The sequence below is a fragment of the Lineus longissimus genome, chromosome 5 (genome assembly GCF_910592395.1).
Source record: "Lineus longissimus chromosome 5, tnLinLong1.2, whole genome shotgun sequence".
Classification (NCBI taxonomy): domain Eukaryota; kingdom Metazoa; phylum Nemertea; class Pilidiophora; order Heteronemertea; family Lineidae; genus Lineus; species Lineus longissimus.
In genome coordinates this window covers 21,728,663-21,754,628 of record NC_088312.1, presented here as the reverse complement: position 1 = coordinate 21,754,628, position 25,966 = coordinate 21,728,663, and the positions used below count along the sequence as shown (strand labels likewise).

General features: G+C 39.9%; 1 protein-coding gene across 5 annotated transcripts in view; it reads right to left on the bottom strand.

Moving 5' to 3' along the window:
• The window catches only part of LOC135488388 (uncharacterized), a 121,087-nt gene that overhangs the window by 17,076 nt on the left and 78,045 nt on the right, over nucleotides 1-25,966 (bottom strand). For 3 of the 5 annotated variants that reach the window (XM_064772982.1, XM_064772981.1, XM_064772983.1), the window contains one exon: nucleotides 4,792-4,830. The exons of the other annotated variants lie outside the window; for them this stretch is intronic. In XM_064772982.1, coding sequence (XP_064629052.1) covers nucleotides 4,792-4,830 — 39 coding nt within the window. The remainder of the gene's footprint in view (nucleotides 1-4,791; nucleotides 4,831-25,966) is intronic. 5 annotated transcript variants of the gene reach the window in all.

Genomic DNA, 25,966 nt, shown 5'->3' with positions numbered 1-25,966 from the left:
CACAGAACTACTTGAAAGATCAGTAAATATCAGTTGCACCCCGAGTTCAATCTTTGACAGCACAAATTTAAAGCCTGGGGTAGGTACATCACTAACTTTAAACTGATTTTGAAAAGGTAATCGACACTTTTATTGGACCTTTGGCCTGAAGCCGTGGAAGCAAGATATGGAGGTGGAGCTTTAACTTAAATTCCTCCCGTGCGACTTTCTGGACAAAGGGTTTAGAAGCTCTTAATGGTTCAACCAGCCTTTAGCAGTATTTGAAGTATATTCAAATAACGTAAAAGAATAAACCAATGCTAAACGTTAAGTTTAGATCTATCATGTACAGTACATGTATAAATCATTATATTTTAGTTTTAATATTGATTTCATCTACAAAGCACACTTGCTTGCATTTAAGTCTATCGTTTCGATATATCGTTATGATCATCTGACACTACAATGACTACATGACTTCTCCACATGTGTCTGCCAAATACCCATCGAGAACCGGAAGGCGCCCCAATGGGCCAACTTCTGATAGTTTAGAACTACATGTATATGTAAATTTCTGACATGCACATTTTATGGCATTACAAAACAAAATCTTTGATAAAACTGCTTGACCATTAAACACGCAATGCTCTTAAGTATTATGATCGCGTAGAATGGCTTACACGACAACATCATACGCCGTGATTGCATGTCTCCCCCGCTTCATCTGTCCTGCTGGGGCCAATGAACCTAACCATTACGCAGACATGGCAGCTGTTGCTTCCGTTAATGGATCCGTCCACGATCTAGCAGCTGGAAAGAATCTGTTACAATCATTGCAATGGTGGAAACCGGGATAGAAGAGTGTTTTACGCAACTGCTAACGGGGCAGTTACGACATATCCAAGACATTTCGACACCTGTTTCTGTCGATTTCAATTCCCAGTGCCAAATAATCCCGTAGACAATTAATTCAAACAGTGGACTGACGAAATGTACGCCATGTAATTCACATGAGGGATAAAAACTTATATTCGGTACGTAATTTGTTAACTGACACATCTCAAATGCAAGTTCACATTTTCAAATTATGAACGCTTCGACCTGGTTTTTAATAGGCCAACAGAAAGATCATCCTCCTTTTCCGACTAAAGTAATTAAAATAGTAAGATTTGCGATTACATTTCAAATTTTACTTTGTTCCGCAACTTGAGGGGGAAATGTAATCCGATTGTCGCGTTTGATGTTTAATTGCGTTATTCATTACGCCATTTAGGTTAGAAATATCAGAGAATACTTATGTGTGTCAAAAGAACTTGCCTCTGGCGATTACATTTACTCGATACATTCATTGGAAAACAACATCAAGTCTAACATACTGGTATATTGCATATTTGTAATATTTATCAGATTTTAAATTCTTATATTAGTTTTGCAGGCAAGTAAATGGCGACATTTGCAGATATTGCGAGCCATTCTGTTTTTTTAAAGATGGCATTATATCAATATCCTGTGACAGTATAGTTGCCTCCAGATAATTTGTTGCCGGATACAAAAAAGAGTCGCTATATTTTTTCGAGGTTCATAGCATAAACTGTTTGTTTTCTCCTTGGTAACACCAGGCATATTGCTTCATTAGCGAATATTGCATTGGGAGAAGGATAATAAATTCCCATTTGCCATTATTAGATCCGAAACTGCATTCTCTTGATAGTCTAAGACGGAAGCCACGTCTGGCTTCACACGCTTTACTGCAGCAACCCAGTGCCCTTTCACCAGTGGGAGGTTTTTTCGACCTTTTTATGTTTTTCTCTAACTTATTCCTGATTTATCCGACAAAAGTCCAACATTGTCCGACTTTTCTTGCTTTTCAGAGTCAAATTTCGAGAAAGCATGTAGAAAATACTGGGACTGCCAAAAAATAGGGCAATAAAGATCATAGGCCTAAGTTGATTGGGGTTAATGAGGTGTGAACCAAACACCCAGAATGACCGTAAATGGGAGTACTAATTAGGACGAGGTATGGTCAAGGTTGGCGCGCGGCACAGGGACACTCGCGTCCGTCCAAGCGGTGGAACGCTAGTGCCACCAATCCCGGGAGACACTGGGACAATACACAGCAGTACTGGGACCAACGGGACTCTGACCGATTCCACCGGGACTCTGACGTATAACTGTCATGGCTTAAAATCGAATGCCTTTCATGTCGCACGTAGGTTAGGCGACTGTGACGTTTTATGTCTCACGGAAACGTGGCTAAGACCACACGAACTGCAAAGCCTTCCTATGATACTTGCTGGTGCAAACCCAAACCTCGACATAGGTACTTACCAATTTTTCACAAAGTCTGCAATGTCTGACTTAGATCCACAGTATTCGGGCCGCCCATTTGGGGGAGTCGCAATTATTTGCAAGCGTCACGCAGAACTGAATTTTCATTCTATTGAAATGGATTGTGATCGGCTTATTGGTGTAACTGTGACTGACAATAGTGGTGCTGTGCGCCAGGTTATCTTGAATGTTTACATGCCATACTATTCGAGTAACTGTCTTTAAGAATTTATAGAATGTCTAGATCACCTGCAAAGTTGTATAGATCAGCATGGTACCCCGGTCCTGCTCTGTGGTGATTTTAACGCACAGCTACCGAGGGAGAAGATTGGGAGATTCTGGTATAAAGATAAAGGTTACTCGCCACTCTCTAAGGCTCTGTATGACTTCTTAACCTCAAATGACCTAATTGTTGCTGACTTCCTGTTTCAGCAGCCGGTTGACTAGACGTTTTTCTGTATTAAGCGTAACTGTTTCACACAGGATTGATCATGTTATGATGTCCAGCGCGACTGCAGGTAACATATTAGACTGCAGGATTATTAGTCTCGATGACACTAATTTGAGAGACCACCTTCCTATCAGAACAACCCTTAAGATAAGTATGTCATCGCAGTCACCTTGTACTAGTAGCCGTGATGTGAGAGATGCCCGCGTGTCTCCTTCGTACGAATGGGCCAATCGTGTTTGCCGTGCAGCATATTGTGCGGATGTTGGTTCACGCTGAGGCAGGCTGAAAATTTCGTAAACCGTGCTGAGGCCCAAGCATGTTAATGATCGGTTCTCATACCTTAATACAGTTCTTCACTCTTTTGCGCCTAAAAGAAGTTTCATTAAGAAAGTGTTTGAGCCTAAGTCTTATTGGTGTAATGAATTGAGTCGGTTACGTGATGTAAAGAAGTTTTGGTGGCATATGTGGGTTGAAAATGGTAGACCCCGGTCAGGAGTCAATAGTCAGAAAATGTCTGACTTGTGTCGGATAAATCAGGAAAAAATTAGAGAAACTCTTGAGAAGTCGAATAGGCCTCCTAGTACTCGTGTTCTCAGGGCAATATTTTCTCTGATAATATCAATAATTAACAAATAATGTGTTAATGTGTTAATGTGTTTTTTGTTTTTTTGTTTTTTTTTTATACTTGTATTTTTATTTTGGTGCTAATAACTGGCAAGGGAAACCCATTAAAGAGGCTAATTTTGCGCCTAATGGGTTTCCAGTCTATGCTCTGATGTTGTTCCATTACCGCTTGTTTTATGTACATGTATTTTTTGTTGAGCATAGAAAAGTTTAAATAAATAAATAAATAAATAAAAGTTAATAAAGTGTTGGATGTTATTACGTAACATTATGAACTGGTATCAGAATTAATATGTTACCCTGTTGATCTTAAATCTTCATTACATTTAGACAAATGTTCGGATCAAGAATACGCGAATAATTGGTGCAATGCAGAACTGAGAATTCTTTGTCTTATTTCAAGGAAGATGAAGAATCATCAGACAATACCGTGGAGCATAACTCTTGATACAGGGATAATACAATAATGCAATAAAGAATCGAGCTTCATGTAAATATCAATTTGAGGTAGGTTTGATAAAATTTGTAGACTGAGATACTTTCAAAATGAGAGCGATACGCAACATTTCTCAACATCATCAGCAGACTATAAACTCTAATATGAGGCGACAGTTATAGTCAACCATGCCCTAAACAAAAGACAAACGTTTCAAGCAAGCAACTACAAGAATAAAGTTATAAAGTTAAAATTAAAATTGAAAAGATGACAACTCGTTCTTTTGAAAGGAACATTCACAGAGTCCGGCTAGATACAAGTTCAGTATTTGGCATGCCCACGCACATGAATAATATTGACAGAGGTTTCTATCGTTTGACGTATGACTTTATCTCCGCCGTCATCTCGGAACCGATTGAGAAGTTCCGAGAGGCTGTCGGAAGTGTTCGGTATATTTCGTGTTGCCGAGAATGACCGCTTTACTGAAAAGTGGATACGCCATTAGCCGCATCACTCGTGTAAGTTTCTGAATGACGAATCCTCTATACAGGAGAGGTTAAAACTGACAAAATCGTATTAACCATTGCTACGGTGAGTGCGGCTTTTATACATTATATTTTGCATTCACGATTATACGGCACTGGTGGTGAATTCAAAGTTCAAATGGTCAACCATGTCAAATTTTAAATGGTGAACTTCTCGTCCCACAAGGACGCTCCTTAAAATGTTTTAGGAACTTAGTAAACGTTAGTAAGAGTGTAAAGAGATATTTAAGAAGAAAGCAGAGAGAAACAGTATACGATAATGAAAAGTGTTAGTCAAAAGCAATATAAACCATCATGCCATTTAAAATGCATGGCAGTCACTAAAAAGCGATATTTCAAAGTTTTCTATTGTCAATGCGACAGTAGCATGTTTCTAACTAACCAATATCAGAACAACCATGCAGATAATTGTGTTAAAGGCACAGTACCTTGGTTATCCCCACTCTTTTTACTCTTTGCTTTGCTCTCTAGGATAGAAAGATGGAGAGACCACAGTCAGTGTAATAGCAGAAAAAGAAGAAGACAATTCATCTTGAAATTTTGTAATTTTGTAATTTTGATAATCTTTCACTCAGCAGCAAAGTGGTAATTATCAAAATTAATAATATTCTTCTGGACACGTAGAATATAAAGGGCTTGCGTGGCGATACAATTCCTTCTGCGCGCAATTCGCCTGAATTTCAGGCAATTTCATATGGACGCTTTCGCGAGACATTCTATTGTAACATCAACCCTACACAATGATTTTTAAGCTTATTTGAAAATACAAAGAGCAGGGTGAGGCTATGCGCATTTATTAACTTGAATATAGCTATTGTGTAATGTTCATTGCATCAATACGTTAGATGTGCCGTACTTTTTCATTTGCTAATGTTGTGCCGAGGACAACCTGGCTCTAGACCATAAGTGTTTTCATTCACTGGAATAGATTAAGGTATTTCCACCAAGTCAGAAATTGAATTTTCTAAACATACCGGTAGTTGGAAACATTTTCGAACTTTAGAAACGATTAGCTCGTATCGGGTCAGTTAGCATGGTTAGGTTAATTGCCTTATGATCTCGCAAAATTGGCACATGAAGAAGTACTGGTTTAATCAATGCTCTATGCAACCGCACACTCGAATCTGATTCTTATCACGCAGCCACAAACTGCTTTTCCATGTCAGTTTCTGAAAGCATTAAGCATCAAGTTGCAAGGAAAACGTGACTTAGAGAATAAAATGAAATGCATCAACAACAAACTTTTTAAATTGGTTGATTGAAACCAATCAGAGTTATTGGGGATTATACGTTTCTTCAAAGTACCTGGCAGTTGACACAGCACACTAATTGGCTTCCGTTTGATAATTGATGATTGGCAAGTAGATTGGTTTGACTCTTTTAGCAGGATGGCGACTTACGTCACCAGCAAGCAAGCTTGATTGACGGTCTCAGTTATTGAGCGCGACATCGGCACAGGGCGATAAAATAGCGCATTGTAGTGGTTTTAACTTTGGAAAGGAAAGAAAATCGAAATTCAAATAGTGTATGAATGTAGATCATCTGGGGTCGCATAGTAGAAGAATTAGGAATCTGCGACATCAAATTTGATATCTTAATCTCGAGAACCACCCCATGGGACCAGCAACCACCTCATGGGAAAAGCTATAAAAGACCAAATAGTTTTTCCAGAAGATTGCCATATGTCGTGAAGACCAGCGGAGTTGAAGAAACTATATTGCCAATGACTGCACGTGAGTGGAAAGCTAACCAACTTGGAAACATGACTCTCAACAGGACAGCAGGATTGAGGAGAAGCGTGCTACGCGAGAGTCTGGTTGAGTGGTCATCTATTATGACGCATAGACCTCTGGTGAGCCACAGAAGTGACTTGGAGAGTAAATGAATACAATGGGCTAATATTTCCAAAGATGCAGGAGCCACGAGCAAATGGCAAGGATCCACAGAGTCCAGGGCAGAGTTACTGGGACCTCGAACGCCCTGGAGAAAGTCGTAGTAAACTGTAGGAGAAATTGTGACTGAGCTGTGTCCCATGGAATACATGGACGGGGAATCAAACAAATAAGCCTTCTGAATTAGGACATCAATGTTTATCCCTTCTTAGTGAATGCGTTATGCAGAATCCCCTCACTCCGAAGATGGTTGCACCCGTTGGCGGTAATCTAATATTCACTACAGTATGCTGTTCGCTGGTTTGGAATAAGGGTCTCCATCCCCCTTCTTTCCTAGGTCTTATGTTTCACATATTGCATTTTCGCGAGTTGTTGAAATAAAAGTTTATCTAAAGACTTCCTGTCTCTTTAATAGGTCTGGTTGAGCACATTGTTAGACATAAGAAAATCACAACCGGAATACTAGTATAAGTTCTCTATAAATGCCACTGGCAACGATCTGAATGAGATGACCTTTTGGATACCAACATTGTCTTTTCCACTCTGACATGTCTGAGCATCTTCCACAGAAGCTATTATCAACATCGCTAACCGACCACGAAGTAATAGTAAGCATAATCCTTCCTCGTCTAATGGACTACGTTTTATGCTCTGTGGAGGCAGTAGTGTTTTCTAGACACTGCCAGAAGCACGAAATTCTATTCGCTGAAAATATCTCATGTCGATAACTCGCCGGAAAATGCAACAAGTGTTTACATTTCATCGTATTCTAAGAGTGCATCGATGTTTTAATATGTTAAGTGCGCTATGTTAGTTAATGGAAATGTCCTGCTCAAATAATACTACAATTAAATGATGCGGGAATAATGTACCAAATCAATTTGCAGTCAACTGCTACTGGGTGATGGTGAAAACTAGTCTATATAAGTTGTTGTTTTTTCAATTCGAATTTGTACCAAGACGTATTGGATGTGGAGAGTATATTTTTAATTGCGTTTTTTACCCTGCTCGTCTCCGGTCCTAATATCTCAATTGACAGCATTAACAGCGTCTTTAAGTTCAGAAATGTGTTACATAAAGTAAACTTCAGACTTCTGTTATTTTATTGTCCCGAAGTTAGACCTCTGTTCTGGCGATACAAAATGGCCGACTAATGGGGTCGGTCTTGGATTATATCGCCATCCCCCCCAGCCGCGATGTCGAAAGCAACAGAGGCTAGCGACCCTATTACTCGGCGAAGTTATGTGGAAGACAAATGCAGTAGTTCTCTTTCCCAATTGATGCAAACCAAAAGACATTTCCAAATCCCAGCTCTATCTTGTTTAAGGCCTGCTTCACTCCAACGTAAACAACACCTATAGTTCATTACTGCATTTCTGACTTGATGATCTGAAAAAGGACGACCTAAAACCCACCACTTGTCAACAGTGCAAGTTGGGTCATTGAATCTCTTCTGCAAACGTTGAGACGTCGACTACAGCCTGAGAAGACGCCACTTAGCTTTTCCTCGTAATCGTTCGCTGAGGAACTCATCAGTTTAAGTTGATGTTCATGTCATAATGTGGCGTTGCTTAAAGGTCAGGATAACTATCTCCACCTTGTCTGCCGCTAGCAGATGAGACTTTCGTAAAAAGGTCAGATCAAACAGATTTATATGCGATCAGGATAACGAAACTGACACCAAGCATCTATCGCATAATGTTGATGTATCCCACAGTTTATCACATCAGCTGATCGACAGTTAATGGTCACATCGATAAAAGCTGCCCCAGGAATATTAAGCAGTTTCTTTAACGGGCGATATCAGTGAATAGCTTTTGGCACATTAGCGCTGCTGCCTTCATGTTATGCTCACTTTTATGACGCTGGTGAAAGGCACGTGAATGGAGGTGCTTTACCATAAGTGTGATCGGACATTATCGGTAAGAAAATGAGAAAAGGGTTTCAGAGGAAGCTGACAGGTGAAGAATAGATGGAAGTGAGGGCAAGCGTATCTTGGTTCAGTATCTTGAGTTAAAGTCATCGCGGACTTGGGAGTATTGTTGAAAGATATCTTTTGAGAACCTGTCAGGAAGTTCTATCGCGATCATGCCACACGTAATGGTTTTCAGAGTACCTGCGAAGACTAGTTTTTCCGATGGTTAAAAGTTTCTTCAGACACGTTGAGCTGGTCAGGTCGTCTTATCGCTGTCACGACGCCAAAAAATTGCTTTCAAACTTCGGGAGGTTGTTTTCGGGTGATTGAGTTCTGGCTTAGTTAATGAATCGAAAGTGTCGAAAAGGCGAAAAAAGTTCCACTTTGCTTGAAATAGCAATAGCTCAGAAGGGTCAACTTGCTTTTTTTTCCTGTAATGGTAATGGCAGGGTCTGCTAACGTACAAATGCTATTGGACGTATCTTGATGGTTGGGTTTCTCGAGATTTAAGTAAGCACTTACTTTCTTTTCCCTGTATTGGTAATGACAGGGTCTATTAAATGGGTACAAAGCCAGAGGCTATTGAACATCTTATTGGTTGGGTATCTCGAGGTTAAGTCAGGGCGTAAGTGGGCGAGTTGCGAGAAAGAGAACTTTTCAAATCATGTCAGGTAGTTCTATCATGGCGATCATTGCACCCTTAATGGTTTCCAAACTAACGGTGAAAACTCCTTATCCGATCGTCTTATTAGCAGTTATGACGCTGACAGATCGTTTTCAAACTACCTGATACGGATGGGTTTTCGGGTGCCTTTTTTTATTAGTTCATGAAAACTGAGGAAGTTGTGAAAAAGTTCCACTTTAGGTACTAGTAGTCTTACCTGGCCTCAAATGTCCAGGGGCAGCGTGGAATGTGCCCTTCTTAGTTTCTACAGAGACGTGTTCCTGGATTAGAGTCTTGTGAATAAATGCAAAGCGATTTAGGGTCATTGTACAGGGTAAAGCAACATAAAAACTTATCAGCAATGACCAAATATTGCAATCATTGTGCCTGAGTCGTCCAATTTTCTTCACTGTTTAACAGAAAATTACCCGGACGTTTATGATTCTGAAAGATTTTTCCAGTTAATTTCCGTTAGAAAAAGTTTGATTGAGAAGCGACAATTGCCACAAAACCGCGATAAAACTGCTAAACGACTCTTCCCATGCGAAACACGTCTTCGGTATTTGACACAAACCTGCTGAACGCATCCATAAACGTCAATACCTCTCGCATCATTTAGCTTAGAATAAGTGATGAATGATGATGAATGACGTTCGAACAGATACATCAGGGGATCTGGTGTGATGCGCAATGCATACGGAACAGCCCCACACAAAAGTTGTTGTTTCTGAGGTTTTTCGGTCTACAGATTTCTAAAGTAATCACTGCCAGATAATTTCATTTTGCCACAAGTAACTTGCTCTAATCTACACTTGACAGCACCTATGGTACAAGATAGGAATCTTTCGCATTTTTCATTTTATGTAGGTCTCCAAACGGCAAAGTACGAATGAAAATATGTATATTTGCCGACGACGATCTTCCTGATCCCACGTGCTACTAATTATGAAAATCACCGATCTACGAGTTAATGGATTTGCGCAGGACTTGAGAACACCGCTTGGTACTTCGTCGTTTCGAAATGTTGCGAAACTTGATACTTGATCGATCAACCATGACATGGAGTATCTCAAGCTCCAAAGACATGGAATTGAAAAACAAGCATCAGATATATTCAGCTACGCTTCGGAGATAACTTTGGTTCAATTTGAGAACACTACTTGGTACTTCGTCGTTTCGAAATGTTGCGAAACTTGATACTTGATCGATCAACTATGACCAGGAGTATCTCAAGCTCCAAAGACATGGAATTGCAAAACAAGCATCAGATATATTCAGCTACGCTTCGGAGATAACTTTGGTTCAATTTGATTTAAAAGTTTCTTTTTTCCAAAAGACTTTCAATCGACGAGAGTGACGTGTCTAACATACTGATTTCTACTTCTTTGAGTTTACGATCTTCATCTTCATACGTTCACTATTGAAAGATTCCGACAGATAGATATGTTTTCCAAGTTGCCAGTTTCAATGAATCCAAATTGATTTGGCTCGCTTCGTTCTTCAGCATCAAGATTCAGAATCGAAACTTACAATTGAGTGTATTAGCATTCAGGATCCGGAACTAAATAATAAACGCACTTGCACAATTTCTGTTGCATTCAATGTCTGAACGTGCGAAGCTTTGGATGCAAATAATGAAATATTTGCTTTAGAAATAGCAACAACTATTATTCCGATCCGACAGGTTTGTTTGTGATAAAATGCTGCCAAAAAAATCTCCCCTACACAAAAATACGGATTGAAAAAAAATGTTATAAGATTGTGACCGGATAATTCTGGGGAGGCGCAAAAAACACCAATAACCAAAGTTTACGTTCTAACAGAACATAACATGCCTTATCTTCCCTCCACTGCAATTGCCAAGTCCTTGTCAGCTCGTTACAGAGCTTTTTCACAGAGAATGACATAAAAGTAGTTGATGCAGTTTCAGACACCAAATCATCCACCCAAGAAACACCAATAAAACAAACAAGATAGAAATGTGTTTAGCCAATTTGAGTTTTTCATTCTTCTATTTGGTATGCTTAACCTGATATTTCGCTTTAAATGTCATGGCTTCCCAAACCAAGCATCAGCTGCCGTTCACACAAACCGCCGTCACTTCAACAGGCTATTACAAGCTATTACCCGACACCAAGAATATTATTCAGACTGTGAGGATACACCTTTGAATCGAAGCCAAACCAATCAGGCTAATGCGCCCAGCTGCCAGTTGAGTTTCCCCATATTACATTCTACCATTATCTGAGGCGACGAAGGCGTTGCCAAGACGTGAAATTTCATCCCAGTAATCACCTGCGTTCGCTATAATCAATTTTATCAATTGCTGCCATGCGTCACTTTTTTCCACAATTGCCGCAAGACGAAAGAAACGTCATCTCGATTCGCCTCTAGTTCTGTGTCAAAAGCAACGACTTGGAAAATGAGTTGAGAATGTGCGATTGTACCTCAGGTCATGATGCGAAACTGTGGGAGAAACTTCTGAATAAAAATGCGAGATTGTTCTTAATTGTTGATCATGGCGGGGGCTGTTATCGGGACAAACATCAGTATTGCATTAAGTCGTTTCCACCTCGAGCTGGAATTGGCTAACGTTCTTTTAATGTTGCCTTTATTGTGGCTTGGACCAGGCGACATGGAAGTGCGGACGTAATCACCGATAGCTTGGAGACAAATGAGAAGGCTCTTTCAAATGGGTCGATTGGTTTCATGTTTCGGTGCAAATGATCATGTTCATGGGACGGAAACCTTTTAACATGTCTCAGAGTTGTTGGACCAGTAATTGATACGGCTAGCAATTTTGCAATCAAACATTTTTTGAAGCGACACGTCAGTGTTTTTGTTAAGACTCTACGCTGCTTGATTCAATCTTGAAAATTGCAAGTTAGAGGCAAGTTGGAACTGATCTGGTTGTTGCAGAGTTGAATGTAATGTTCTGCTGCCAAATCATAAAAGCTGTTTTTGTGTGGCTGTGGCAGTGTTCTCCCTTCAATTTGTTCTTTCAATTTCAGGCCACAGCCCTACATAACTCTGTTGTGATGGGAAAACATGGACGCTGATCTTAAGATAATATCTGCGCTGCACGGAGAGAGAGATTGTTTTATTTGACAACCCAATCTGGTCCTACTGTATAAAGGACAAAGTCACAACCATGAGCTTCTATATTGTAGGGAAGAAGTCCATTCTGGCCATAGTTGACCTCCTTAATCATATGGGCGAGATGTCCGATCGCTTCCTTAAGTAAAATACACATAACGGACGAAATTGCAGACTGAATATTCTGAAATCCATTTAATAGCACTGCAATCGCCCTCGGGACACAGCGCTTTCGCGTGAGAGCAAATTGGTGAAAATAACTCAAATCAATCATTTTGAACTGTGGCGCTTTATACTTAACGAGATGGCATTTTTGTGTTTGATAACGAAGCTTTAACGAGATCTTTATAACCGCTCTACTCCTCTTTTGATTACCAACAAGACACTCATATGAAAAAGAAGGATTAAAGCGTTTAATCATTGATAAGAGAAGGCCAATATCAACATGTTCGATGTCGATCAAATCATCCTAATTCATATAACTCAAGTATTTTCGGTAATTCTACCTTGCATGATATCGACATAAATTGCTTTGAAGATTGATGAAGTGCGGTCATTTTTCCACTATAATAGCTATCAGTCTTCGCCTTAAACATTTGACAGCTACAGTTCACCTCAATTAAGCGCTATGTCACGATTCACATGGACCATTAGTCCCTCCATTACGTTTTCGCCCCATCGGGTCGTTGTTGAACTCACTGATCGCCTCGGTATGATTAGACCCCCGTAGAACCCGGCGTATTATCAGGAACTCCCCGAAGAGACTATTTCCATTTGATTGTCATTTTTGGAACGTAAGCCAACCAGTGTTGCGTGGGTTCCCGCGGGTGGTAAGCTACTCGATCAAGACGAGGCTACGCTAGCCATTGACTCGCCCGGTAGGAGTCATGGTAATCAGTGACTTCAAAGCCTGCTAACAGTGACGACTACATTTCGGCTAGACACGGAACGATGGATATCATTATATTAATGATTATGCCGCTGCCGGTGTCACCACTCCAAGTGTTACTCCATCACTGTGCCCAAACTCATCTAAATATCAACCGTTTTCCATGTTAGGTTGAGTCAGTCGACGCTCACGCATGGCCATGTGATGACAACCTAATACATTGATAAAACGTTGAAGGCGTTTCTTCACTAGACGATGTGATGTATCTTCGCGTTTCATCCATTTCCTATACTGACCCTTTTCCATGCCTGGTCAAGCCGTGGCCTCCCTTCTCTTTGAGAACGCAGAGCTTTGGGAACTTTCAGTAAGTTTTTAAAAATCCGACATTATACAAAGTTAAATATCTCGAAGTATTTCTGTTACTTTTCCCACAGACCAATATGTCCCTTAAAATACATCTTATCAGGTTAAAACTGTGCTGCACTTCAAAAAAGCTGGGATATGGAAACATCGATACACTACGAAGGATTTCGCATTGGACATATATATGACAGATAAGATGGGTCGTGAAGATAAATGAAGCCAAAGTCTTGGTGTTGCTCTCCTTCGTGACGGACACCTCAACTCAGATTCCCCCGTAACAAGGTATCGGTCACTTCACAAAGTCCAGGCAATCGTCGGAAATTATCGTAAAAACAAAGTTTATGGAAACAATTCTCGTCAGCAACTTACTTCATTGCGGAACAGAATGGCGAAACATGCGTGGGAAGTTACTTGTCCCTTCAAAGTATGTGCACTTACGGATGAATGTGACTAAGTATGCATTGGTCTCTATCAGACTATCCGCGATAACGAAATAATGAATTGATATTAACCTTGCTAACAGAATAAGTAGAAAGTGACTGACATACCAACAGAAATGAGATACATAAAGAATGTACTGAAGTGACAGGTGATCAATATGCATGGTGAATCACAATACAATGACGTGACTTGTACTGAATATACATTTAATGTCTTTCGACAGGCCTGGAAACCATAGACACGCTTTCAGTAGACTTGATTGTTTCACTGTCGCCAATCTCATGGCCCTAAATATGGTTTGGTAACTTTGGTGATTAATATACGCCGTGACATTTGGCGGGATCCTGCTAGATCATGCTTCCCTGCTATCCAGCTTCCGTAGTAACCCCGGAGCCAAGTCATGCCACGGTAATTGACTCGGTGATTGACGTTGCTTGTGAGTTTCTGAATGGGGGAAGCTTAATAAAGGGGATAATATTGTCGGGTAGATTTGGTCGATGTGCCGTGTTGGCGTGATTGCCAAGCTGCTTGAGACTTCCTCACGCGGTCATCTATCACGGTGAGGTGACATCATTGGGCCAGGCTCGTCTCTCGATGAGATCGAGTAACCCGGCCACCGCCGAGTGACAGGTTAGTCTTGTTATGCTAGCTCATAGGCGCCTGATCCAATTGCGATGACGCTGTTTGGGGCGGGAAACAGGGTCCCGGCGTGCGGAGGTCAGCTGTCAAGAAATGAGAGATATATTAACAGGAAGAATACCACAACTAAACCCCATATCTTAAACATCTACTAATTAGACCAGGATCACAGCTAGTTTATTGCTGGTAGTGGTGGTGGTGCGGTGCTCGATAACTTGTTTTCAGTGACCTTTGAGGAAACGCTCTCTCTTCTCTAGCCACCACCATAGAAGTGTAAAGATTCCTGGTCAATTGCGCCCTTCCTTTTTAAAAAGGCAAAGTGACTGATCCAACGTGTAAACACCGTAAACGAACCTGTGACAGACACCACATGCAAAATATTATATCATTGGAAATGTAATTAAACGGCTCGAGATTTAAAACTTTCCTCACACCTCTGAGTGAAAATGAATAATATGGTGTAATGTTATTCCCAAAGTGAGTACGAATCTATGGTCGTGATTACTTTCAGTCCAATAATATTGCGAGAACGCCAAGTACAGTAATGCGGCTAAATTGAAACTGACAGTGAGAATATGCCTGAATATTATCGTAGCTTAGAGAATGGGAGTGCACTCATCAACCCTGCCTTCTCATTATAAGCAGTATTATAAAGTGTGCCGGCGTTATTGGCAGCACAAATCACAAATCAATGTGATACTTGATGTTCGTCATCGTGTTCCAAGAGGAATGTGACCAGCTCGCGTGGTACATATATATGGAACCTATATGTATTCATTGCTTTAAACCGGTTCTAAATATTTTCAGCAACCCTGAGGTTAGTTCGAGACGAGTCTTCCCAAACCAGTTTCTATACTCTTAAACCTGGCCAGCTATCTGATCATTACTTTAAAGGGCAACCTAACAGTTTTAAATAAGGCAATGGATCTGTGCATAAAAAAACTAAATCAGTGAAAATACACCATCACAGTGACCAGCGCTTGCACGAGACGGAGATCATTCCTATTCATTGCTTAATTTCCGTCCAATCTATCCTGCACGCCATCTCCACCCTTTTATGTTATTTTCCAGTTGGTTCGCTGCCCTCGTTTATAACCCATTATCTTCACAGTTTGCCTTCGTAGACAAGAGTTCGCCGCCAGTACTTCAGCACAACAAGAGGACATACACTACAGCGTCTCGTACCAAGACGATCTCGTCTTCGGAGCCCATACTGTACCAGCTTGTCTATAGCGTACATTTCTATCGTACGAAGACAACATTGGGAAGTCTCCAATCAATATAATGTCAAAGCATAAAACGATGTTGTCAGATATGCAACATTAAATGGCTTATAAGATCCAATCAAGGACGGAAAGCGATATTTTGTTGTATATGTTGGATAATGTATTCGGTGGAGGCAGTGTTATAACTGAAGGGCTCTCCTTGAAGATAACATGTGTTACATTGAGCACAAAGTAGCCGGTCTCTAACGGGTTCTGTTAGTTTAACGCCAATTAAACACACAGTACATGTATTCTCTATCGAAGTACCAGATTCCCATGAAATATTTTTTTACCATGTAACATTTACGTCTATGCTACATTTGAATAAGGCATCTTGTCTCAAATAAGGCTTTGATTTTTACAATGAAGTGTCCTGAATTTATTCATGGGAAATTTGATTCGACCTGTTTGCTGTTTTTCACTACTGTTTCGCTGTGTGATAAACAAGTCTTCTCGTCAGAACTACGGCAATGCCTATCCAACTATATACTAAAGCCATTTGATTATGATGTGATTGCTAACAGCTAAACAGATTTATTGACTGCTATAAAACTGCGATGCTGATATACACAAACCACAAACAGTCTTCCCTTTGTATGATTGTGTTTAGGAACCAAAGGAAAAGAGAATTGATTATCTTTATATCTTTATATGACAGCCCACGCAGCGTTATAGTGTCTATTATGTACATACTCATGCACCAGTCTTTGATGTTGAGGTTAATAGCTGTAGCATGGGTCTATAAGAATCAACGCTTTTACTATAACGTCATCAACTCAGTAGAAATCTAAACTCTCATGGGTCATCCTTGATCACCGACATTGATCCGACGCCTATTGAATGCTATTGATTTAGTGAATAGGCTATAGTGGCTATATGGCTTTAGCAGATATCTAGGAAGGCACTGAGACATATTATGTCCGTTGGTTTATTACAGTTTGGTGATGTCACCAAGGCTCAGAGTCTGCAACCGTTAGAGTTAGTTCACGCAGACTGATATCCCACATTCTCCGATTTTCTAGAATAGAGTTGGCTTAGGAAATCTAGTTTGCTGTGGATTGTCACAAACTCCGATATTTTTATAATACATGTACAGTTGTAATTTTTGTTCAAGAAGACCTGTTTGTTGTATCCCAATGCCTCATATTTCCAAAATAAAGTTGGTTCAGGTTAACTATTATGAGGTTTTGTACCCAAGCTTAGTTAGATTATAATAAAAAATGGGTCAGGAAGATTAATTTGTTGTAAGAAGTCCCCACGCCTCATCCGATTCTCAGAAACGATGGTTCAGGACGACCAGAAAAACCATAACAATAAAAGACTGCAAAATTTGTAATTTCTCTAAGATATTTTCCCGAATCGCAAAAATAATGTGGCTCAGAAATGTGTCAGTTTACATAGCTCTGGGTATTAGTCGCATATGGACTATGAACATGGAGAGGTTGGTTCCCTCGATCCTGCTAATACAATGCCCCATTCAGGCAACCTTGGCTGGCGGTGATGACACTGTAAACAGCTTTTATGTATGATTTCCATATTTCGCCGTCTCAAGTTCCTTTCAGCCTCATTACTGCATAGCAACCTGACTAAAAGACATCATTATCGACTTCGTTATAAAAAGCATCCTATAGATCGCACCGTTTCCTTTCCACAAAGACAGCGAATTAACGCATCGCACCCATCAGTACAGAAGATAAAGCGAGTAATGATATATGATGAGACCGTTTGTCATGGATTATGCGTGTTATGCTGCCTTAAAGCGATGAGAAAATAGCCATTAAGTCACCATCATCGGAGAAGTTACGTTGTAGAAAATGTCCACCATGCACCGAAATGAAAAAGACCAAAGGGCAGGAAGTTGGCGATGGTGACGAGTTGGAGAGGCCATGTTTTGTATATACGACTATATCACTAGGTGAACCAACTGTGTAATCAATTAACTTGCTTTATTTGTTCGATCGGTCGTTCACCAGCGAAAGATGACGACTTCATGTAACAAACATCGAAAATAATCATTTCTTCACTTCCAACTTACTTTATAAAATCTAAAACTACTTATACTCCACAAAAGGTGGTTCACAGATTAGCATAAAAGTAAGCTGTGCTTTGGGTCATTGGTCTGACCTGATGTAGTTAGTTTTAAAAGATTCTTTATTTCATTTAATGAATTACAAAGTAGTAAACTTCGCAGAGCTGAAGCAATGTAACAGCCATAGCCTAGTCCAGTTTGAACAGAAACAGGTCTTGTCACGTAGCTGGAGCAGAGAGGTCCAATTTCCTTAATAATTTAACTCGCGCGCTACTGAAGGGAAGTGAAAATAACCGCTTGAATGCTGCTCTTTCCGAAAGCTGAAAGCAATTCAAAGGGTACAGTGATTGATATTCAAAAGTCACTGAAGATCTTTCTTATCTTTTGGTTGCATTAACGCAGAATTCACTTTGAAAAGAAAAGTTCTATTCAATATTCTATTTCGTTAAAAACTTGACGGGAAAATGAGTTGCAGTTGGACAAGACAAACTAAAGAAAGAGAAAGGAGAATTCGTGCTAACATCTCTTCCCAAGTTGCATGATAACCAAACGGATCTTCTCAATGGAGTTAGTATCTTTTTGTGCTTGAAGTAAAATCAATTTCAATTTTTGATCATGACATGATTCAGATAAGAAGCGGTGGCGATGAGCCATTCCCTGTTACATATCTGAGCCAACACCCATTTCCTTTTTGCTCTGGCCCAAATAATCTGAACAAAAAGGATCACTTTAAGAGTCGGAAATTGATAGAAAACTTCATTTACTCAGAATTTGTAGGCCTCATTAAGAATACTGACCGAGCATGGTACCCATTTTATTTGAGTTGTAAAGTTATCAATTTCATTTCCAATATCCTGCTGGATGAGATACCTAACAATTCATAACTTTCTTACATCAACATAAGAGCCAAAAACTCAGAGTGGCCTAATTAAGTGAGCTAGTGAATTAGTATGCCCTTTTAGGGTGACTTTGAGTAATCATCTCAAATCATGCATAGGATAAATACATGAATCTTGGCAAGAACACGTTTAAAACTTAATCGACTCATCTTACTTAGTTAATATCAGCAAGAATAATGAAGACTTATCTTTTTTAATTCTTGATATCTGCAATGGTATAAATCGTGCAAACCAGTGTCTTCCGAAGTGAGTTTCATTTCGTAAAATGATCATACGGCCGGTGTGCAAGGGATAGTAGTCCTAGGGCTGATAGTCCGTGTAACAATAGCCCGCATTGCTAAATGTTTTGGTTAGGGTTAGCGGTACAATAGATCATGCTGCTTAATTGGTCAAATACAATGCTACCGGACTATGACTCCAGGGGGACTATATCCGCTGTCACACCGGTAATCCGCGATCCAATCGAGCTTATTAGTCAGGCTAACAGTCGCCTTGTATGCTAGCGTTGGTTAATTAACTTTTGCCAAAGACAGCTATTCGATACTCCCAGAATCCCAATATGTACATTCACATGAATCACTTGGCGCACTGATGTGCAAGAATAACTATTTTCGAAACAGAAACACAACGTCCCGCTGTGTCCTTGGATATCCCCACGAATGCCAGGAGAGGCTTATATTTCCACTAGCATTGAGTTAGCATTTGATCCCTCAGAGAAAATAGAGTAGGCATGTTTCCCCGACATTGAAATTGAATATTCATTTTTTCTTCCCAAGTGAATTAAACAAGGCACTTATTTACTAACGTACGCATAGAAACGACAACACAAATTAGCTAACTGTTTCTGCTCTCGGCTCTAATTGGTGGGAAGTTACTTTGCCCGCGGCGACACTGTGGAGAAAAGAACTTCTCACACATTCGGAGTGTATTGGATATGTAGCATTTTGGAATTCAAAGTAAAGTTGACCGCACCACGACTTGGAATGATCAAACTATTGATACCGCTGTGCAATAAGCCATTCTTGGATACTGCTTGGTTAAATATTTAATCTTAAACTTTGATTTATGTTTTTGTTCAAATCGGAGACATTGAAAAATGAAATATGGCATGGGGCAAATGACAGAGTTAAATTGATAATCAGAATTCTTTAGCCTAAATTTATTGAATTAAACTCATGGTTGACACACTCCCTGAACCAACCAAGAATTGGTGGCAAGGGAGAGATTGCACCAAAATTAGTGGAATGGGTAGTGCTAATCTAGCTGATTAATGGGCTGATTAATTACAATATATTACTAATGAAATCGTGTGATTAATGTTGGTGGATACGTCTTTTTAGTTAATCATGCAGCATGCAATCCAAAGTGTAAATGCTTGAATGTCTTTAAACATGGAGAGGTATCGTTAATCAACCAATTCCAAAGGAAGTGAAATTACAGCTAACACTGAGAATTTACAAGAAAAACTCACCAGATAGTTTGAGCTATAGGGCTAATTTTCTAGATCGAGGCCGTGGTATGACATTTTTAATAGCGGATACTGATACTGAATAACATCGAAAAGTACCGTGTTTTTTTATCTTGACCACTCACTTCTGAAGACATCTTCTCCAGTTGCCGCCTACTAGCATGATTTCTTCCACACTTATCATGGTGGCCTGTAATATTTGTCAATAATGCACTCTCCATGTCCACCAACGCAATCCAATGCTCACAGTTTTGTATTCTAACATTTTCGAACTAATTTAACGCAATACATTAGTAAGAGACGCTGTGTTTTATCTTAAGAAGCGTCTGGTGAGGTTTTAACAAAGCTATAAGCTTCTCTCATGGATATTTCAAAGGAGCTAATATCGTACATCTAACAAGTGAGACACCTTTTTCATCATGTTTATCGGATGCTTTCAGCCTAAGGCGATCGAAACATAAATTTCTTTTTGATCCAGATTGGCGTTTGTGGCAGAGGAAAATTCGGACTTTGGGTGAGGGTTGTCCAATAGCTGGAGGAGGTTGTCCTATAGCTGGAGGAGATTATAAATACGTGCCGTTATTTTTTTCGTTCCAGGCTTTCACCGATGCATTGAGATCGGGAATAAGAAATGCTTTACCATATTCCGTGCCAAGACTCTGCGCCCGGGTGTTTACCGTTTTTTCTCTCATATTCATCTGTTATCCCATTGACTTTTAATGATATCATGTGCTGCATTGAAAAGTAATATTGCCACTCCGGTAAGCACTCAGATTCTATTTAGCGGTCTGTAATCTCGCTATACGTTGACTTTGTTTCTGCTGAAACACTTGCATTTTGTTATCAACAATGTCATGTTACGAAATTTGTGATGATATTTCCATTATATTCAGTAACAACGGTTAAATTGTAACCTTAATACCGTCAGTTTGTACTTGATCGTATATGCATCACCTCCTTCTAGTAAATAGTTGTACATTTGTCTAGTTTTTGTGCCAGATGAACAAACTTGTATTTGGTCAAATAATTTAATTTAATTTCGCACCTAACCACATTGTTTGTAGAATAATCCATGTACTAGTAAATCTGATTAAGTTGCGTTATCGCACAACATTCATTATTAATGGCTTCTGGAATAAGTAAGAATTTGTAAGCTAGCTGGGCACGAACAGTTGATATTTATTGAAATGAGCAGGGCGTGGCCGATAGTCATGATAGTGGACGACAAATAAATGTTATTACATTTGTATTTGTGTTACATTAGAAATGGTGTTGGCAAGACTTTGCTTACTTTATAGGTCAACAGGGTTTCCAATGTAAAGGAATACAATAAAGAGATCCTTGGCAAGGTGTTTAAAGCGCTGGTGTGACGTGATTAAAGGTTCTCCGTTTCTTAGTGTTTCCTTCCCACAATTATCAAGTGCAAGAGAGACCATGCATTTTGATCAGAGAAACCCAGTCTTAATGAAATCGCTAATCGTTACTGATTCTTAATGTACTTACTACATGTACTTGATATGGCATCATAAAAAAGTTAATTTTTTTTTCTTTCCGGAGGGCTTTCAATGAGGTTTGACCTAGATAAGGAAATGGTTAGTTTAAAGTCTTAATGCAATTACCAACCCTCGGTCGAGCTCCCGAAGCTAATGATTCGTGAACCTGAACTGCCAATGACGACAGAAACTATTGTATCAGATTTCTCATATCACTTTGGTCCATTGAGTGATAAAATGGAAGATTAACTGGCCCTGACAGGTCGAATTCCAATCAGTCTTCCCCTCAATATACTGCAGTTTATTAATGGGATTTTGCTGCAACCAAATGTCAGGAGTCAATATGAAAGGTGGGATTCGAAAGCCAATAATTCTGAAATTATTGACATGTATGAATTCGATGCCGTATGTCTGACTGATGGAAACGCCATGAGTGCATACGCAAATGGACTAGAAGCATAATTTGCAGGTTTGAAATCAAAGTGTTTCAGGTCAGCTTCCACTGGGCCACCGCGCTCCCTGCAAGAAGTTCCGGATGTCCAGAGAGACTTGTGATCGCCGGTGAAATGGGATGTCAAGCGTTTTAGTGGCAAAGATGACGACTTGAGCGACCAAATTTCCGGACCAACACCCAATGCAATGCAAAATGCGCGACACAGAAATTCGGGACACGTCAATATTGTTTTCGCCTCTATAAAAAGCGGCATAAAAGCCTCAACGGTCCATGCCAAGACATCTACATTGATGTCCTGAATGCCAAGTGCTGATGAACAACTGCAAATCCGTTATCTCATATTGACTCTGTCACCACTTTGCTGCAGATAACAGCGCCGAGCAAAGTGTTGATAACCAGTTGCGATTTGAGTGGGCACTTTCTGGAGTCGGGAAACGCTAAAAGGCCAGGATTGAAAAAAGCGATGGGTTCTGTATTCAATACAAATGAAAGTTTGGTCATGTTTGCTGAATTGCTAATGATAATGTTGGTCTCTTCTGGGAATCAAAATAAAGGAGTGGTCAATTGCTATTTTTCACACGCCTCATTTTTTGCACTTTACCGGTTCAGTCCAATGTTGTGGTTGAAAGCGAAATCGCGAGGGATAGATGAAGTGCTCACCTATGAAAGCGGGGAAGATATTCATTTCTTGCTTCGGCATGATCTGCCCGTTAAGCAATTGTTGATAAAAAGGTATCGGTGCTCAAGTAGGCACGCCCGGGACTTATTGGGTTTCTTGCTATGAATTCTGAATTCGTCAGTAAATAGAAACTGCATCAACATTAGTGGGAAGAAATGTTGGCGACTTGACCAAATGATCTGCATTTTTTTTCAATAGTCATACTGCCTGAGCTGGGAAGCTAATGAAGGATTACTTACTAGGATATTAGTATTGCCGTAACTGACTTTCGTGAGTCAAGACGTCGGTTTCTGCATTGGTTGGATTTTTTTCAGGGCCCTCATAGGATTTTGTAGCAGCGTTTGATGTTGTTTTTCCCCCTAGTGTATGGTGACAGATTATAGCGACCTGAGACTGTCGATACCTCAGAGCTTATAAGCGCAAAATAGAATTATTTGTCCCTAGGACACTCCATCTAACCAACATATTTTCTGATCCAACACTTTGCATCGGTTGTGACCAATTACCGCCTATCAGCGGCATTACTTCAGACTTCTTGACTATCCAAGGTATCATTCCATCACCGGAGTGGTTTTGGTCAATTTAGTTATTTTTCTGGCAAAAAATAATAACTAGCGCATGCCTTGCACCATTATATACCTTTGCTTGCACCTACTGAACCAGTGCCAGCTGTGAATAGATATATTTTGGCTTTTTTGCCAGCAGAGTTTAGTTCTTTAGGCATGTTATGCCTATCATTTTGATGCAACTTTTATCATCAACATCACCCCATCAATTTCTTTCAATTTAAGAGAAATAAACAGGTAACGAGTTCTGTTCATATCGGTAGCTATCAATTCTTAGCATATTGATGATGTTCCTTCGAACGATCATCCTTCTCTTCACTCGTTATCTCCCTCGCGCTGACGTAAATGTTATCCCAATATTGACGAACGCGTATCGGAATGTTTAGACATCCGTTCCAGTATCAAACCAGCACTCCTTCATTTCCTCTCAGCGTCTCTCGCGAGATCTACATTTCGAAATGGCAGTTTATAGATTGAAAACGAGCTGGTAAAACATCGTGTAAACAATGCTACTATTTGCACAAGCGAAACGGATCCTTTCCGTATCCTATCACTTCTGAGTTTTTACTGAATCCGACAGTGTCTCTTAGTTTCTTGTTTCAATCATAGGTTGTAGGAGGACTAGCAAAATTTCTTTGGTAGTTACTCTCATTTGTGTCTCTTAGAGAGAACTATTTGTTTTTATGACGAATGGCTTCATCTGTCAAGGTCTTTTCACTTGTGTCTCCAAGAGAGAATAATTTGTTTTTATGAAGAATGACTTCTTCCGTCTTCCATCCCTCGTAGGACAATTTCCTCTTTCGGGGATTTGGTGCACAGGAAAAAGTTCACATTTTTTCAACGTGAAACTTTTAACAGAAGGGCGAAGCAAAAAGGCTTTCGAACAATTAGCAGAGTCTTTTACAAGCTTATTGTAAGGGCTACATTCTAAACCCAAGTAATATACTGGAACAGGTTTTACTGCTTCACAAGACGTAATTATCTTAATGTGCGATGAGCATTTCTTGGCTGACTCTACACAGAACGAATCTGTTAACAAAATCTCGCATTTATTCATCGATGATATTTTCCTGACTAAAACGTACGAGGAAAAAAACCTCCAACAGGACTTTAGCGGCCGTGATGGAATCCGATGTTAATTTTCGAAATGAACGACGGCCCGACGCTACCCACTCGACCTGTCTGTCTGCACCAGACTCATAAGGTCACAAATTCGTCGATATTAAGTGTTTATAAGGCAGATCATTTGCGAGAAAAGGTCAATAGCTGGCTTCTCTGGAACATAAACATATCTAAATATGGCAGATAAGATAATTTACTCAGGCGCCAACAAAAGTCTTGAGAAAGTGAAATCCGTGAATGAAAAGAATTAATTTCCCGTATTTTCCGAATCCGGAATTAATTTATCTCAGCTTTAAGATAGCTATTTTGCATTGCGTGATAAACTGTCAATAGCGTACGAGAATGACATTTGGATGTTACCTCTAAACAAATTCTCTGGACACATGGTTTTCACGTGGAGAATTCGTAATACGCCCTATCGCTAATTCCGGGAGAGGCCGGGAGATAGTGTGATGGCCTTGGATGTGATTAAAGCTAAAGAGTGATTTATCAGGATTGCAATTTGGTTGGAGACAGTTATACCGCGAATATTTATAGCCAGTCTACCGTTTTTCTTCAGTTCCAAAATACATTTTGTAAGCCTGCAACAATCACCCATTCATTGCTTGTCTTCAAATATGATAAACCATTTCCTGTTGGGCAATAACCAGAGCCAGCATCACCCAAAGTAAAAAAGCTACACGCAATTGGTCTGTTGAAACGCCGGATATAAAATATGTATTGGCAAGGTATTGCAAAGCAAATACATACATTAGAGTTCATAATCTAGTTCTGGTACAGATGACTAGCCTCTCGATGGTATTGGTGTCTACCTGTATCTATTCAAAAGATACCCGCTGCATGGTACAGACACTAGCCAAAACGCAAGGATTCGGCTCTTCTTAAATGTCATATCTAACGGCTATAAGTGAGGTTGCCCATATCCTTGAAACAAAGAGCGAAAAAAAACCCATCCGACTTTACCTTACTTGTTATTAACCTAGCTACCAAAACCCCGATGAATAATTCGCCCTCGAGGAGTAATTGGTGGTTGTGCATTCAGCTTTACACAACTCAAGCTGAACAACTCTCTTCCGCAAAAAAAACACACCTCAAGTTCACTTCATTAAGTTTGGTTCCCAACAGACCTTTTTTTGTATAAATTATGATCGATCCGAGCATTAAATGAAGAGCGGGGTTACTACGAAATAGCAACTGATTTACCTCATGCATTTTTTTTATATATTTTTTTGGAAAGGTTTTCTCGGTACTTTCCGTTACGTTTTCTGCGAAATGAAATGACAAGGTTGCTTTTTCTTACCGTATGCTTTCCTGGAAAACAACTATATATACTAAGGACTTATATTCATGGCCTTGTAACGGGAACGTTTTTCATAGATCGCATGTCAAGGAGGCAAAATTAAGAACACTAGACCTGTTATCACCTTCGCAAAGATCAATCTGGACTCACTTTAATTTGCGGACAACAGGCAAAATGAAAAATACGGAATTCTAGGATCCTATTCATAAATGCCGTTAAATAGCCGAGGGCTCCTGTGACCGGACAGCAGGTTTATGATGTCCACAAGAGGTAGCCTTTCCCGCAACGTAATTTTATTATTGAAAAATGTAAATGACACTGGCCTCCTTGATCTTGGAACCATGAAGGTGATATCGTTTATAACTGAAGCAGCTGAGGGAACTGTGATGCACTTTGAGAAACTCTTTATTTGATTTAAAGGTTTGAGTG